The sequence below is a fragment of the Pteropus alecto genome, unplaced genomic scaffold (assembly GCF_000325575.1).
Source record: "Pteropus alecto unplaced genomic scaffold, ASM32557v1 scaffold58, whole genome shotgun sequence".
Classification (NCBI taxonomy): domain Eukaryota; kingdom Metazoa; phylum Chordata; class Mammalia; order Chiroptera; family Pteropodidae; genus Pteropus; species Pteropus alecto.
This window is the reverse complement of record NW_006441950.1, coordinates 253738-272324: the sequence shown is the minus strand read 5'-3', so window position 1 is coordinate 272324 and position 18587 is coordinate 253738. Positions and strand designations below refer to the sequence as shown.

The window sequence follows — 18587 nt, the reverse complement described above, 5'->3', positions numbered from 1 at the left end:
AGCTGACCACCTTGCCTCATGGTTCAGAGGATAAAGAAATCTGTCTCATCCATTAAAGACCACCTGGCTCCACTTGATGATCAGAGGCAAGACTCAGCCATTCTACAGACCTGAGAACAGTGCCTTTCATTTTCTTCTGCCTATCAAGAAAAGTGTTAGACCCTGCTAACACTATGTTGGGAAACTCCAAAAATTACCCTAATAATGGAGAATCAGATCTAATCTAGCTAAAATCAACCAAGTTCCTTAAAGTCCTTCCTAAGGAGAATCAATAAATGCATAATAACTAAATATATTTTCAGCATATTCATGAAAATTTTCATGTCAGGTGCATGTTATAGTATTGTCATTGGCCAGGTGTTACAACAGATTACACTCAAGAAGATGTAACAGGCACAAAAACTGCGTAACCTTCTATTCTGCCTATTCTAGCTATACCAGGTTGTCACAACAATCCATCCTAAGGCAGTCTCAGTTGGTAACAAGATATGGTTTGGCATCATTTCCTTGACTCTAATCCCCTCAGCTCACCAGACATGTAAGCATTCCTCTGAACAAGCACCCTGCGCAGGAGACTCATCCTATACTCCAAGGGGCAGCAGGCCTCTTTCCAGGGTCCTCCTTAATCTAGATTCCCACGACCATATTCCGCAGAATATGGTTCCATGGATGTTATCAGGTCACGTGTCACATAGCATGCATACATGCAAACTGGTTCCCTGCTCATAAAGACTGATAAATGTGTGCCTTCAACACAAAACTTGAGAACCTTTATTATTATGTCAACACAAGCATGAATCTTCTAGAGAAATTTAACATGAGCATGTTAAATTCCCTAAATTTATTTATTTTTTGCAAAGCATCACATCACAGTCCTACTGTTTTGACAGTCTATCCTTTGAGAATCCTTACTAAGCCCTGACCTCTGTTCTAGAAACCATATTTAAACACAATATGACTTCCTTCTCCCACTTAGCTTCCATCATAATAAGCACAGACCTAAAGATTCTAAAATCTCTTGATAATTGATGGTAAGCATGCAGTGCTTTTAAACCTATTCGTATGTTTGCTGGAAATGATCCAAAGAAGTACCTACAGTGTACTGCCTAATACACAGATAGTGACATGGCAGCAGGACTCGCAGAACTCCTATGTGTAAGTGACAGGACTGAAGCCTTTTGATATCAGATAGTAACTACCTCCCTACTTCCAGCCCAGGCCCAGACTAGGGCTGCCCAGAGTTAAGTTAAGAGCCATTCAATAAACGTACATGGTTCTGAAGATCTTAGAAAATGAAGGAGGTCCCAGCTCTCTCCTCTCTCATTCCTTATCCCTGCACTCTTTATTAGGGCCCTTCATCAGAGGATCAGCTCACAGATCTGGAGAAATGAATTGAGGTTTATTTGTCGTCTATGGTTCTGTGGTACTATAATGTTTAATAGAATTCCTTATTAGTCCATGTCTTCATTTGTTTTATACTAACTGAAATGTGGCAGCTCTAATGGCTAAGGAAAATAAATAAATTTAAAATAAAAGATACATTATCTACTGTTGCATAATACGAATTTAAATAAAAACAGCTTGAATTAGGATTATTTCAAAATGAGTCACCCCATTCTCTCCAACACCTGGCCCTAAAATAGAAAAACACAATACTCATCATAATCACACATGCATTATTTTCTAAAAAGAGGTAACTTAAGCTCTGTCAAGGCTAATATACAGAAATCGATTCTGCTCCTGGCCAACAACTCAGGCAGATATACCGTTTATTCGAAAGCCAAAAACACAATGACAGCTTCTACTCTGAGTCCCTGTACCAGAGAAGCGCAGTAACAATTTATTTCATTGTCTTTCATACATAAATGCAAACGGCACATAATAGAGCTTAAATGGAAAAAACAAACAAACAAACAAACAAACAGGAAATGACCAGCCTGAAGGAAATGAACAGCCTTTATTATTCTAGATTCTAAAATCAGAGATAATTTTGAAAGGAATGAAATGAGTTTTAAATGTCCTTAAAATCCAGAGGAAAATAAATGTAGCATCAGCTTATCCTTTGTCACTTAGCCAAAAAAGCCAAACAGATGTACAATCAGAAAAAGAACAAACCCTTCCATCATGCCACAGACAGGGCATAGACATAAATGTGGCCTGAGCACAAAATTAATACAGTCAGCAATCACAGGAGCATACTGGTGTCAGAGAGAACACAGTCGCCTTCGTTAATGTCCTATGCACTCGAATGGAACACAAATGAAAACATGTGCGCAGCTCTCTTACCTCTAACATAGGCCTGGCACTATCGTGGACAGACAGAATGTGTGTCACCTTATTCTTGCTCAACTGCTCTGCATCTCTGGCATCTGTCATAGAAGAAAGAGGATGGATAATTCAATATTTTCTCCAAAGTTTGGCCAGGAAAAACCACAAAATGACTTGCATATTTCTTTCTTGAAACTCCATAACTGACCATACCCAGAATAATCTAGATCTAAGAAGTATAGGGCTATCACTTTTATGTATTTTGTAGATAATAAGTTTATTTCTGATTGACACAGCTTTTGATACAAAGTGGTCATATAAAACTTGAAAGGTATTTACATTAATTAACACTGTAATCATGATTATTGCTGTTGAGAGGAAGAGAACCTATGAGATCATTTCGTAGTTGATATTTGTTAAATTTTAGACACAATAAAACATATAACAATAAAGATGTTTAAAATATTTTTTAAAATTACCTCTTAATGATTAAGAATCTAAGTTAAAATTAAATATAAAAGGCTCACTTACCATATAAGAAATAGGAACCTGCCAGAGATTACTTTACCCTTATGTCAAAAGGAAGGATGAATAGGGTTAAAGAAGTACAAATTAGTAGTTGATAGATGGTCGGGGGGCTGGGAAGCACAGCACAGGGAATGTAGTTTGCATTAATATATTGGCTAAGTGGAAAACCAGAGGAGAGAAGGAGTAATTAGGGGATCATTTTATAAACTATATAAATGTCTAACCAATGAAACTAATGAAAACAAACCAATAAACAAACAAACAAACAAACAAATAAATGGAGGGATGAGTCCAGATGCAGACTTACAATATCTATATTCACTTTAGGGAAAAAGTAAAAGTAGAATATTCTCTAGAAATTCCAAACACAATTTTCCATAAGTTATCAGTTGGCTGTTAAATGATCTGCAAATGAAACTAAGGAGACATCCAAATTACATTCCTTTCCAATGCACCCACCTGTAGAAGACAGACTGAATGAATCTCCCCAAATTGGAACCCTTCTTCTAATCTAAGAAACAGGAGTCTGGCAAGATACAAGATGTTCTTTTCCCTCTATGTCTCTGTCCTGGCCTGGGATGAGTTTTTTAAATTGATAGAGGGTAAAATGGACCAAAAGTCAAATGTTTAATTATGTTTCTGGAGCATATTTAATGATATGAGAGAATACTCAGGCTATAACATTAAGCACAGGAGAAAAACAGGTACGAAACTATAAATACAATAAAAATACAATTTGTTAAAACACATAAAGACATACATATACATGGGGGTAAAACTGCTATAAGAAATTATAATAAAGTGGTAATCTTTAAGAGAAGATATTATAAGTGTTCTCAATTTTTTTCTTTTTAAATATATTTTTGTATATATTCAACATGAGTGGTTCTAAAAGTTTCACATACTTATGAACTGTCTGGGGGACTTGTTAAAAAAGCATATTCCTGGGCTCCAACTTAGTTCAAGGTCTATGACAGGGCTGAGGAATCTGCAGTTCTAATAACCCTTGATGACTGAGCAAAAACTAAGAACTCTGTTCTAAATACTCTGCAATAAGCACGTACCACTTTTACAGAAAGGAAAAAAAAAAAAAACTCTGAAAGTAGTATTAAAATCTTGGTTTTAAGACTCTCTTCATCACTTCAACCACTTCAAGCTTCAAATTCAGATGTGCACAGCAGTCATCTACCTCACACATACAGGGACTCAATTCCAACTGCTTTCCCCACTCAGCTATCATAAGTTGCAGCATCAGTGAGCTTTAAATTAGGCAGCAATTAAAATCATTTAGGATCCCACAGGCAACCAGTTTCCACATAGTCACCAAAATGCAATCTTCCCATCACCACCCATATGCATTTGAATTCATAAGAAGTGAAACAAGATAAAGCGGAAGCTTTCAGTGCTCACAAAAGAGTCCCCACACTCCCCGGCTCGAAGGTGGGGCAGAAAAGGTGGGAGAGCCAGAGTAGCAATGGAGCTCTCTAAAGCAGGTTTAGGACAATCTAGGACAGAATCTTCCAGATTCTGATTCTGCTCAGGATTTAAATTTTAAAGATCAATATTTGTTTAAATACACTTTTCTTTTTTAAAAAATAGTTTTATTGGGATAATTCCCATACCGTAAAATTCACCCTTTTAAAGTGTACAATTCAAGGGTTTTTAGCATATTCAGAGTTGTTTAACCACCACCACAATCTAACTTTAGAACATTTAAGCACTACATATACTTTTGTAACACAGATTAATATTAATATAAACGACAACAAAAAAAGTGGTTTTGATGTAGGATTATACATTTGTGAATACAGAAGACTACTTGATACCACAAATGAGACATGTGACTATTGAACTCCAAAGAAAATGGTAATTACTCTTGGACAATGCTTCCTTTGCTCTGCATTCCTGTTTTACTATAGTGTTATCCACATTGATACACCAGTTTGGGATTATCCTTTTTCATACACACAGGCTCAGTCCACCTATTTGAGTGTGTGTAAAATGTTTAATCAAAGCTATTGGATGATGACTTTGGACCTTTTATTCTTTAAGACTACAAGTTATTGATGGTTCTGGATGGCTGCCTACAACCACTATGTTAACAAGCTATGAACGCAGCTGATAAGATTCTGGCCATGGGGTTATCAGCTTGCTCGCATGCATATACATAAGCCTGAAAGTTTCACACCATGTCTCTCTAAGCACAGAATCATAGAGGAGGAACTTAGTCTTTTGCTGCTCAAACCAGGGTCTGCCAAGCAGAAGCATGGCATGACCTGGAAGCATGATGAAAATGCAGATGCCCAAGCTCACTACATACTTATGCAATCACAACCTGCACTTGAATAAAAACCCCAGGGTGCCAAATGCCAGATTGTTGGGGCAAGATGCCAGCTTAAGTAAATGCTGTGCTTGCTGCTTCCCATGACCACATTAAAATTATAATTATAGAACAATCACCCTGGACAGTCATCTGAAGACTAGCTGAACAGAACTAGGCCAATTCGAGACTGGTAGAAGGGGAAAAGATGGGAAACAGCTAGCCCCAGAACCATGTGTGGTGGATGAATATCAGGAGGGCTATCTAAGCAGCAGCGGTGCCCTCTGCGAAATGAGAGGCCCCAGACTCACAAAAGGCTCCCCATCTCAGGGTTCCAGTGCCAAAATAAGAGTCCCAACAACAGCTAGTTGTGAAAATCAGCAGGGATTGTGCCTGTTCAGGTGAGATGGAAGGCGGCTGGCAACCCAGACGTCCTCTTAAAGAATTCACACACAGACTCACTTGCTCTCAGGCACTCATTCTGAATTCTGGCAAAGGGACAGCAACTCAGGAGGTGCCAATAACAAACAGGGAAAGCCTGAGTTGTGTGGCTGCAGGGAGAAGGCTAGAGGGACAGCCATCATTGTCCCAGGTGGGTGCCATATTGCCTGTGTTGAGCCCTCCCCCACATGGCCAAATCTAAAACTGAATTAACCTGGTGAGATCCTCTTCACTCTGGTGACTCCCTAGGATCCTGCTCCACCCAAATTGCACACCAGCAAATGTGCTTATGGTGGCTGAGCAACCAGCCCCGCATTGTGTACCATAGGAGGCTCTTTCAGCAGCAAACAGTAGGCCTTGGCTCATGCACCACTGGAGGCACTTCCAGTGGTAAGCAACTAGCTGCAACTCACACTGCAGTCTTTTTAGACAACTCTCAGGGGCCTGTGGGGACAAGGTGGGCAGTGGCTGGCTTCCGTGTGCTCTGAGACTGTTGTAAGGGGTCCCAGGCTCAACACTGGCACCAAACCTGAAACTATATTAACTTGGTAAACACCACTTGCCCCACCCTGGTAACTACCTGGGACCCTGCACCTCACCTAACTCATATGGTAATTATATTCTTATTTTTTGTGGGACTGCCATACTCTTTTCCATAGTGGCTGTACCAATTTACATTCCCGTTAGCGATGTATGAGGGTTCCTTTTTACCCTCAACCTCTCCAACACTTGTTATTACTTGTCTTATTGATAGCTATTCTAAAAGGTGTGAGGTGGTATCTCATTGTGGTCTTGACTTGTATTTCCCTACCAGCTAAAGTTGAGCATCTTTTCATATGTCTCTTGGCCATGTTTCTTGGGAGAAGTGCCTGTTCAGGTCCTCTGCCCATTTTTTAACCAAATTGCTTGATTTTTTTGTTGTTGAGTTGTATGAGTTCTTTATATGTTTTGGATATTAGGCCCTTACCAGAGGCATTGTTTGCAAATATATTCTCTCATTCAGTTGGTAGCCCCTTTGTTTTTTTGGTTTCTTTTGCTGTACAGAAGCTTTTTAGTTTGATATAGTCAATATTCATTTTTGCTTTTACTTCCCTTGTCTTTGATGTCAGTCATAAAATCCCCTTTAAATCCAAAGTCCATGAGTTTAGTTCCTATGTTTTCTTCAAGGCAATTTATTGTTTCAGGTCTTATATTTAGGTCCCTGATCCATTTTGAGTTAATTTTGCTGTATGGTGACAGATAATAGTCTAGTTTCATTCGTTTACATGTAGCTTTCCAATTTTTCCCAGCACCGTTTATTGAAGAAGCTTTCCTTTCTCCATCGCATATTTTTGGCTCCTTTGTCAAAAAATTTGCTCTATACATTAACAATGAAATTTCAGAAAAAGAAATGCAACAAAAAGAATGAAATACCTAGGAATAAACTTAACAAAGGATGTGTAGGACCTATACACTGAAAACTATAAGACATTATTCAAAGAAATTTGAAAAGACACAGAAATGGAAAGATATCTCATGTTCAAGGATCAGAAGAATCAACATAGTTAAAATGGTCATATTACCCAAAGCAGTATTCAGATTTAATGCAATACTCATCAAAATCCCAATGGCATTTTTTAAAGAAATTGAACAAAAAAACATCAGATTTGTATGGAATCACAAAAGACCCCAAATAGTCAAAGCAATCTTTAGAAAAAGGAACAAGACTGGAGGCATCACACTAACTGACTTCAAATTATACTACAAAGTGACAATCAAAACAGCATGGTATTGGCAGAAAAATAGATACACAGACCAGTGGAACAGAATTAAGAATTGAGGGGAAAAAAAACCTACGTTACTTTTATAATCAGGAAAAACAGAATTTTAAAAATACTATTCACAATTCAATATAAATTGCATTAAATAAAATAGCCCCTCATTAGTAAAAATAGCTAACCATATTCTTTCCTCTCTCTTCTGTCATCTCTCTTGGCCCCTGGACTCTTGCTGCCTGTCTCCCTTTATCCTCTCTATCTCTGCCACCCTCCCTGCCCCTCATCCCAAGCATTACTTGGCTTTCAGAAGTAAATGTCACCTTTACACAGTGGGAGTACTGAAACAGAAACACCCAACAGATCCTTCTCTTTGCTATTGTACGTTCCCTGCCTAGCTCAGAGGAAGACCCCACCTGTCACTAGGTAGACCTTACTTTGGTAGCAGATGAGTTCCTGCAAGATGCTGTTCTAAAGGGCAAAGTAACAGCTACATGCTTCCTTAGGAAGGGGAATTAGCACTCTGGATCTTATATTGATACAGAAGATGGATGGGATAACCAGTCCTAAGATGTGAGAAATGCCAGAATGGCTGTGGGAAATAAGCTAGTCTAGTAAAGTCAAGCAGAACTGATCCTGAATAAAATTAAGAAAACTACATTAGAAGAAGTATTAGAAATTAACACTATCAACACAAGTGCTCAAGAAAAATGGACATTTGGCTGGAAAAGACTTCTTTGGTAGTGCCTTTCTAATACTCAGAGCACCTGCTGCACTGTTGTGGACTGAAAAGGATGGCCATGCAGGATGAGAGATCAAGCGAAGGGGAGAAGGAAGGTCTCCGTTTTAAAAAGACCTAAGTCCCTCTGCTTTGACACTGAAAACTAAGCCATGTTTTGAGTCATTTCTCAAACTTTTGCCTCTCAATTTGTGAATTCTGCTGACTATTGGGCAAGAGATTCCAATCTGTCTTGCAGTTATATTTTCCACTGCAAAATTTAATGTCTTCTAGAGTTATAAATTATTATACATCATAATAACTTCTAGAGTTATAAATTAGCTGTTAGTGAGTTCAACCTTTAAGTGGATACAATTCCAATCTAGGTTGGGGGCTAAAACAGGACAATTCATACCTGTTCCCTTATCAAATCCTGGCTCTGATATTTACTGGTGGCAAGTTTTTCTGTGCCTCACTTTTCTCACCTATAACGTGGAAAAATAGTAAGGGTTGTGAGAAGTGCTAAATGATACAATGTTTAGAACAATGCTGTCTGGCTTATAGTAAATGTTATCATTGCCATCATTATTATCATCATTACCAGAGTAAGTCCCAAGGCTGTGGTCTGGGCCTCAATTTCCATCATGTCTGAATGTTTCCAAATACATGCTCACTTCAAAGACATGATTCCCAGCTGTACAGAAGGCTGTACCACCTGAAACTCATCACTCAGCACCCAGGTCTCTTAGGCTAAGTTAACAGCAGACTATCACGAGTCAATGTTCAGTAATTCTACTCATCTGAACTGGGGAACCATGCTCCAATTGACAGACACAAAACAAAAGCTCTGAGACCTCAAACATGTCTCTTTGTACATCACCTGCACACACACAGTGCCTGAGCTTGTCTCCCACTTTGCAAGGTTTCTGTGGAGATCTTTAAGCAATGAAGACTTCCACCGTCCGCTAACAACCACTTCTGCACTTGTTAAGTTGTGAGGAAGCAGCTAATCCCCACCCTCTTGGCCTAGGATGGAGTTGATCTTTGAGTTTCCACTTCCTACCTTCCCTCCTTACATATGGGCAGAACCAGCTGTCAGCTACAGGAATCTTGACTGAGAGGCTCTCATCAAAGACCAGGCTTCAGAAGCTGGGTTTGTCTATGGGTTTTTCTCCAGGTGGAAAAATCACCAGGTGTTAGAAAACTGTTTGTGATTTATTGCAAAGTTAAAAAGAAGAAGAAAAAAAAAAGCTGCAGAGCGACTTGTAAAAAATTCCACTGGAAGAAAGGGAGGAGGGAAGGGGAGGGGAAAGAAGAAAGGAAATGGCACAGAAGACCATTCAATGACTGGACTGAGGAGACCATGGCTGCTAGAACCAAGGCCTGAGTAGCAAGTGTCGAGCCATACTCTGTAAAAAAAATTGAACTCTCAGAAAATTAAATTTTTTCATTAAATTTCCTTTTTATATTTCTATATTGGTTGTTGTCTTATAGTAGGCATGTATTATTTGTGATTTAAAAAGAGAAGAAAATGACTAAATGAGGCATCACACTAAAGCAGATGAGAGCTGGATTCACTTTCCAGAAGTCATGATCCTTTCACTTTGCATTTCCATACTTGCTAACTAATGTTGATGAGCGCCTATAGCACACCTGGCATGGTGTGGGTGCTTTATGAACATCTTCCCACAACAGTCCAAAGTAGGTGTGTGGTTCCTATTTCCAGATAGAGAAGATGAGGAGGACTTACCCTGGCTGACCTGCCATGTACCAGGCAGGAAGTGAGTTCTTCATCTGCACTGTCTGGCTCAGTCCTCACCACAGCCCCAGAGCTGACATTCTTCCTCTCTCACATTGAGTTTGCTTAACGTGTCTGAGGGCAAACATCTGGCTCATGGGCTGTGGGGTAACTGAATTCCAAGGCAGCCCATCCCATTGCTTCTCTCCATTCTGCAGGACCTGCTCCCCCTGTTCTATACCTGCTCCCCACTGAGGACTAGGACACATGTCCACATCAGACTCCTAGCACAGTGCTCTGCACATCGGGCACTTGCAACAAGTTTGTGGAATGGATGAGTTAATTTACAGGCAACTATATGAACACAACACTTCCTTCCAACTTCTTGGGGATTCACCACACTATCATTCCTTTGTTTTAGATAAGCCTTACACTTGATAAATGTTTAAGAAATGTTTGGTGAGTACATGAAAAAAACATAACCACATACTAATGTCAGAATAACTGAAAGCAATAACAAAATATCAATTGTCTGAACAAAGATAGGTGTGAGTTGTTATAAAACTCTGATGGGTGAAAACTACAAAGCAAGAATCCTGGAACTGTGAAGGATTCCTATGTCACTCACTATTTAGAAAATAAATATGGATTTTAGTACAAAAAAGGAGTTTTAAATACTTCCTTAAAGTTGTGCATAATGTCCTTCTATAGGAAAGTAACCTTCTATGTGTTAGGATAAAACTCTCATAAATTGTGGGAAGAAGTATTTAATTTGGTTGGTATTTATTACAATTTTTAATTTGTAAACACTTTCACCTAGTAACTCTACTTCTAAGAATTTATTCTAAATTCTGTTCTCAAACACAAAGACATTCCCTTCTCCCCATCAAAGCAGTTAAAAATAACTAAATAACCTCTAAAGATATTTGCTCTTTTCTATATTCCAGCTCCCATCACAAAGCACTTGCTGCTTTTTGAGAACTACAAAGCTTACTGATTTAATAACTCCAGAACTATTTTTAACAGGTTCTAGTAGCAATTAGCAGCTGTTAGCTCCCTATGCTTAATTCTCTTTGAGGCAAATTAGCAGCACTAGGAGCCTTCGGGGAAATGAAGAAAAAATAAATATTATGCAGAGAAATCATAAAGACTGTTTTTATAATCAATTTGAACCTGAACTTACAAATTTAAGCAACAACCACAAAACAGGGAGGAGTGTGTTCTGGCTTGTTTGGGGTGGGAGGAGTTTCAGATGCCTATGACAAAGTTTGGCTCTTTTCAACCCAATGTGGGCAGACTTGTTTCTGCAAGTTTCCTAGGTCTATTTCATCCTATTTAAGTTTACCCTATCTCCAATGCTAAGGAACCAGTGTTTTCACTTATAAACATTCAAAGCGTCACACAGCATGAGGACCTGGCCCCTCTCTGGAAATTAACAAAAGTCTGTTTGCCACTCTGAACTTCGCTCCATGGGTTTCCACTCACCTCTGTGACCACAGAGCATTTTGAGACAGATAAGCTAAAAGTAAAAAGTTGGTATCTGACAGCAAATCAATAAATACATATTGAATAAGTCACAGAGGAATGTGTAAGAAGAAAAGTCAACACAAGATAAGAATAATCTGCCAAAGATAAAATTGCCTCTTATTTTTAACAAGTGATTAAAATAATAGGTTTCTGAACATTTATTAATAATAACTAGAAAAAGTGATAAAAGATTATCAAGAAGTTACATGGCTACTGTGCTTATTAGCTGTCTTCTTTTGATAATAATGTTCCAACATGTATGTGGAATTAAAATGAAGATCACAGGTTAAGGTGGAAACTGCAAGCTCCACATGCCTTTGTCAGTATTGGCCGAGGGGCTGGAACACGAGGAAGAGGACCTAACAAGGAGCCTGGGCATAAGTGGTGGCCATGTCCAGACCAGACTTTGTATAAACTGAGTTTATACCTCGACTCAATCATATGTGAAAAGACTAAAGCTAATCTTTTAAAAAGTAAACTTAACTTTGGGTGGAAGCAACCCAAATGTCCATCAACAGATGAATGAATAAACAAAATGTGGTATATACATAAAATGTAATAGTATTCAACCTTAAAAAGAAAGGAAATTCTGAAACATGATACAACGTGGATGAACCTTGAGGACATTAGCAGTGAAAAAAGCCAGACACAAAAGGACAAAAACTGTATGATTCCACTTATATGAGGTTCCTACCTAGAGCAGTCAAATTCATAGAGTGAGAAAGTAAAATGGTAGTTTCCAGGGGCTGGGAGAGGGGGAAATGCAGAGTTAGTCTTTAATGGGTACTATCATTAGTACTAAATTGGTACTGAAAGTACTAACTTTCAGTTGAGAAAGATGAAAGAGTTCTGGAGATGGATGGTGGTGATGGTTATACAGCAATGTGAATGTACTTAATGCCACCGAATTGTACACTTAAAAATGGCTAAAATGGCATATTTTATATTATGCATATTTTACCACAATAATACAAAAAAAAGAGATAACTCACCTTTGAAGTTGCCAATATACAGGCCAGGCAGGATCTAGGGGAGAGACACATACCAGATGTGAGCATTACAGACCTTATGCTGATAGGGTTTTGCACACAGATGCTGGGCCCTCACCAGAGTGGCTGGTGTACAGCCTAGGCTTGTCGCCTGCTACACCTACTTCCTAGAACCTCTTCAGATGGATAGCATGCACAATCAGGCATCTTTGTGTCCAGGGCTCTGGCCTGCCCATGGCCAGTAGTAACCCTGCCCAAATAGCCTATAGATGGTAGTGTGTTGGTGTCAAGCAACTTTCGGAACTTTAAAGACCAAGATCCTCCATAGAACTTCACAGATCCCATGTGTCCTTCCTCATTTCTGCCCTGCAAGTGCTCTTTGGCATCCTGAGTTAAGCCATAAAACTAAGTGCCTCCAGCAACCCCTCCAACTTTCCTGCCTGCTTTTTCCCCCATGACTCCTCCTTTCCTCACTATACCCTAGACACCCTCTACACATCCCAGGCTTCTCTCACTGCTCCAGAAAACCTACCCTCTGTTGTCCAAGGCTTTTGCAAATACTGTCCCCACTGTTAGGCAGCTTTGACTCATGCCCAAAGGAGGCCTGTCCTGATCTCAGAGTCTGGAACAGGCCCCTGTGTCACTGCCCACAGCCTGCTGTGCTCCCATTGTGGTGATACTGTCACAGGGGCATTACTAGGTGAAGGTCTGTCTCCTCTGCTGAAATGGAAGGCTCTTTGGGCAGCAAACACATCCTGTTGCTCACTGCTGCACACTCAGCTCCTAGGTCAAGCTTAGGTCATGATTACCATTCAGTAAAGAGTTGCTAAATGAATGAATGAACTGTTTTCTTAAAAAGTTTTAAGAACATACATTTGCTCCCAAATATCTACTTCTCCTAAGGCAATAGTTCTCAAACCAGACTATCTATCAGAATCATCAAAATCTGTTAAAAATTCAAATTTCTACACAAGCCCCACCCCCTATATGGAATGATTGAGTAGATTTGACATGAGACCTAGGGGCTGTATTTTTCACAAGCACCCCCTACTTTGCAAAATACAAAACCAGAAACTAATTCTTGTCTTGCCAATACTTTATATGAAATCTCTGAAGTCCAAATATGGACACTGCTTTGGAAGCTACACCACGCAATATGATTTCCAAGTGCATACAACATAAGCTCTATAAATATGTGAAACAAAATCTCAAAGAAAAACTCCAGCATCCACTGCCAAGGAGTTAAAAAACAGGTCTTTCTTGAATTATAATCAGTCTTTGGGATTCTCCTAACTGGAAAGATGGAATAGATACTTAATCATTCCTGTTTTACAATATAAGAACAATGCAAGTTCATCTTGGAGATGGACCGAACTGATGTTCTCTGGCAGTTCTTGCCTGCACAGAGCTTTTTTATGTGTAATATCTCATTCTCCAGGGTCTCTCCTATCTTTATTAGGATGTGACATTAGCTACTAAAGGCCATAATCATCACATGGTTGTTTGGGTGATAGTGACAAAAAATTTCATCCTTGACCAAATTTTAGTTGGGCAACTTTGAGTCCTCTTCTCAACTAGGCCTTGTCCATAGACTGCCAGATTTAGCAAAGAATCCTCCCACCCGTGATATCCAATCAAGCTCTTCCTTCACTTGATATTTAATCAAGTTCTTCTTACAAATTTCCCATCTACTCCCTCACCCTGCTCACTGGTTATAAATCCCCACTTGCCTGTAATATTGGGAGTTCAGTCTCTCACTTGCAGTAGTCTCTGTCTTCCTTGCCATTTTTCATAAGTGACAGAATAATTTTTCTTTTATGCCACAAATGACTCCAGATTCATTCAGTTGACAGTTATAATGGACTACAATATGGGCATGTTTGTCATATTGTATGTATTGCAAGTTACAGAATATATTACAGTGGTTGAATGGTTTGCTGAATTCATGTTGCACATGGGCACTGTGCTGGGCACTTGGGATAGTGGTGTGACTGAGATAGACAGTTTTCAGGGCTCTATAGTAAGTGCCACTAAGGTGTTTAAGATGTTTGGGGCTGTTAGAAAGATGTAGATATTTTTATGTATGTTTATTTACTCTATCTTAGAAATGTCATGATAAAAATAAAGGAATGGTAAAGTCATGTGTGCAGTACAATGCCTTCATTCCTATGCTTACCTCTGTGAAGCGGACACAGGAGGCTGGGAAGGTCTGGGGAGGACCACTTTTGTATTTCTGTATGTAATTTTCTATATGGTTTGAATGTTCTAATCTTATGCATGCATTACTTCAATTTGCTTTTTGTTTAAAGTCAAGTGGTGGTATTTTGGAAAAAGATTATGTCTTATTTTTACTTTTCTTTTTTGAACTTTTACTTTCTCTACTACATATAAATTAATACATTCATATTATTTTTTTAAATAAAATAAAACAAGAGCATGAGGTTAGATCACTTCTGTGCTCCACTGCTCTAGAACTATGATTTAATGATTCCTAAATCTACCCTTTGGAACTCAACTCCAGTCTGGCTTCCACTCCCTTCACTCCACTATCTAAAACAGATCATTATCTTCTCTCCCCCAATTATCAATTCCTCTTGTCCCCTGATAGTGTCACCTCTCCCAGTCATCCAGAATGAAAAATCTGGAGCCCACTCCCACCAGGGCACGTCTCTCTCCCTACCCTAGCGCCCTCCCTCTGCCCAGTGAGTTATGAAGTCCAATCATAGCACCAGCTCCTTGGCTCATGGTCACCACCACAGCCCAGAACCTCAGTTCACACATGAACTAGAGAAGCAGCCACTGAACTTATTTTTTGTCCCATCAAATTAATTTTCTAAAGTCATATTCTCACTGGGTCATTTGCTAGATCAAAATGTTCAATGGCAAAACCTTTCCCAAGAAAACGAAGGCCAAAACTGAAATTCAACTGAAAATTTCAACATGACTCTCTACCTCTGAAGGATTTCCCCATTTTAATCTCCAGCCAAGCCAAATAACCCCTATTTTCCCAACAACCCTCACTGGTCCCACCTTGCAACATCACCTTTATTTGCTCCCAATATTCTCTCAAAATAGAGAAGAGGTCCTCACTGTTTGGGATCCCTCATCTCTTCAGTATGTTAAAAAATTATAAACCCTTTAATGAACAATTATTTTATTTTATGGGTTCCCTAGTCTCTGAAGCCTTTTCCTGTGTTTGGAGAATCCCCACCCCCCACGTTGGAGTCTTGGTGGGAAGCAAGCCCAGCTTTTACTACAGAAGCTGCAAATGCCAAATATTTACTCACTTCTACCTTTGTTGCTAAGGCATGGACAAGTGACTGAAGTGCAACATGTCTCCACAGCTGTTCCAGACCAGAATCCAGAGATAAGCCAGGACAGCCTACCTTACAGTAGCAACATCTGCATCTTGGGGCAGTCCCAGAAATGCTCTCACTATACCAGTTGTAGAACTAGCTCCTGGCAGGGTAGCCTAAATCTGATTCTCCAGCCTTCCTGGCTATCTGACCTATTCTACCTAAAGCAGCCACATTTGGGTTCTGTCGCTTACAACCACAGACCCTGATGCAGGCCTTTCAACCCCGAAAAAAATGCACAAATGCAAATGAGCTTCACAGACCAAGCAAGTCATAGACTAGCAAAGTCCTACTAACCCTGAAAGCATTTCCACTTGCACTCCAAGAACCAGATAGAGGTTACTCTAACAAGATTCCTCCCTCCTCTGAATTCTACTCAAGCCTGATTTAGCAATTCCTTCTACTCCTTAACAGCTCCCCAATTTATGTGCTCCTCTTGGAACTTTAGTGCAGTTCTCTTGTTCAACTTCTTAGGCTTCCTCTCTGATTTACTATAACAGCCTCCTAGAGATCTCCCCACCTCTGGACTTGTCCTTCCGAAGGATTCCTCAATCTGCCTCCAAGTGCAAAGTCGATCATGTGATATTTCAGATTAAAATCTTCTTAGGGCTCCAAGTAGCTATCAGCATGACACCCAAATTCGAGACCTCGGCAGGTGAGACCTTCAAGGACTGAGGTTGCTATGGCTTCAGCCTCTGCCCCATGCCTAGCACCTTCCCCAATTTTCCCCACATCCAAGGAGGTAAAGAGAGACACAGAGACAAAGGCGAGGTCCCCTAATACCAGCATCCAGATTTTATAGGAAACAGTCCAATTTTCAAATACTGTCAACTACCTTTAAAAAACCTTAAATATTGGGATAGATAAATAAAACACTTAAGCAGGCTGACTATGGCCCGTGGGCATCTAATTTATGACCTCTATCTGCTGCCTGCATCATATCTTTGAATATCTTTTCTCTAAACATAAATGGTTTTCCTTTGATTGGTAGGTACTCAATCAAGTAAATGATTTTTCAGTGGACAGATGAACAAATAAACATTGTGGATAAGCTGGGAGGAGGCGAAGCAAGGAAAGGATATAAAAACAATGGTGAGGATAATAAAAAACAAAGGATATAAAAAACTAACACTGGCCAAACAGAAATGCACAGTGAAGGCTGTGAGATCAAACTTTGTCCTTTTCTTCCCTGGCTGGGTTTCTGTATGGGGTCAGTGACACCAGGCCAGTAGCACTGGGGCTGCTATTGGAGGAGAACAGCATTCTAAAGGGATGCCAGGGCAGAATGCTGGCAAAGGCAGAGGTATGAATTTATTAAAATCAAGGAGCTAACTTACTAAAAATCATTTAAGATGCATTTTATATGCATTTAAAATATTTTTAAGTAATATAAAGAGAGTTATGTTATGTCAGTAAACTTTTAACTTCATTTTCCAGACCAGAAGAGTAAGCCAGAATTTCAAGAGTTGGAAATTGAAAGAAAACTGCTCAATCTCAGTTTCTGTAGTTTCTTCCATATAAAATTACAAAACAAGATCAAGGAAGGCTGGAGGATTAACCATTGGCAGGGAGAGAAATTATGGTTTTGTTTTCAAGGAGAATAATAAGCCCATCAATATTTAAACTTTTACACTAATAGGCTTCATAATTGAAACTTAAAACTCAAAAAATTTGACCTGACTTCTCCAATATTATTTTTGCTAATAATATCTAAGTACAAAAAAAGGGAAAATGAAATAAAACAAAATAATTTTCCAGCAGAGAGATGGCTTATAGAGGAAACCAGGGAAGAGGTAAGTATTCATCTGGAACAACATGGCTGACAGTTCATTGAGTCTGAACTCAAACCAGAAGAAAGAACATAGCAGGAGTGAAATCATTGCTACCTGGTAGGAAGTAAGAATAGATCGAGGAAAAAAGTTTTGTAAATGCAGTTTGGGAATGTTCTATGACTCTAAAAGAATAAGTTTAGAATTGGTCTGAATCATCTTTGGGACTCAGAAACAATTGTTCTTTTCCTCTGCAGAGAATGTTGTCTCCATTTTACACCTAGGTGGCTATTGACATTTAGGTCTCCCATGAGGTGATAGCTCCTAGGGAGGTCTTTCCTGCCCACCAAACTCCCTAAAACCCTCTATCACAGCACACTTGTTTTATTTTCATCACACTTATCGATACCTAAAATTATTTTATTTGCTTACTTTTTGATTTATTTTGAAGCAGCGGGCATGTCTACCTCATTCCCTGCTGTGTCCCAAAAAGCCTGCCACTGAGTCTGGAACATGCAGAGATAATCACCGAATAAAATGGTCATGAAACAGCACAAACCACAAAGGAAGATGGTCTCTGACACTCTGCTGGTCAAAAAAGATTCTTATTTTCTGTTAAAAGATTGGGAATAGATAATGGTAGGTAGACTCCTTCTGCAGGAATACTTTGAGACCGTGCTAAAGATAATCCATGGTTGATGGCTCCTCTTGATCAATATCCTTCACTCTCACACTTTACTAACACTGGCCATACAGAAATACATAAAATAAAATCCTTAGCCACCAAAAAAAGCACGTAAGCACAAAAAGATACTGCTTCTAAGGCAAGAAATATCTTCAGTTTACTTTTTAAACATTTCTCTTAGTATTTCCTGATGCCATGGAATCTAAGACACCACCATCCAAACAGATATAAGAGAAAATTCCTGATCAAGCAGCAGTACAAGGTAATGGGGCTGCTAATTCTCCCTAGGTCAGAAAGAACTTTCTGAGTTTTGAAGCCAGGAGCGAAGGGGAGAACTTTGGTGGATTCCTTGGAGGGTTAAAAGTCATAGATTTCTTAATGCCATTTGGCAATGAACTTAACAAGTATGCAGTTTATAAAAGAGAGAATCTAAGGAATACTCTTCTATGCACTTAGATGCCTTAAACATCTGTTCTTTCAATATGAAATAAAAC

The 18587-nt window shown here is 39.2% G+C and overlaps 1 protein-coding gene across 7 annotated transcripts in view; it reads right to left on the bottom strand.

Annotated features, from left to right (window-relative positions):
* The window catches only part of DUSP22 (dual specificity phosphatase 22), a 57312-nt gene that overhangs the window by 32653 nt on the left and 6072 nt on the right, over positions 1-18587 (bottom strand). For 5 of the 7 annotated variants that reach the window (XR_003048447.1, XM_006918858.3, XM_015594822.2 and 2 more), the window contains exons 2-3: positions 12287-12320; positions 2287-2369 (exon numbers count right to left, since the gene is read on the bottom strand). The exons of 1 other annotated variant lie outside the window; for it this stretch is intronic. Coding sequence is in view for 5 of the 6 variants with exons in the window: in XM_006918858.3 (XP_006918920.1) it covers positions 2287-2369; positions 12287-12320 (117 nt within the window). In the remaining variant the exon portion in view is untranslated. The remainder of the gene's footprint in view (positions 1-2286; positions 2370-12286; positions 12321-18587) is intronic. One more of the 7 variants, XM_015594824.2, reaches the window with a different exon arrangement.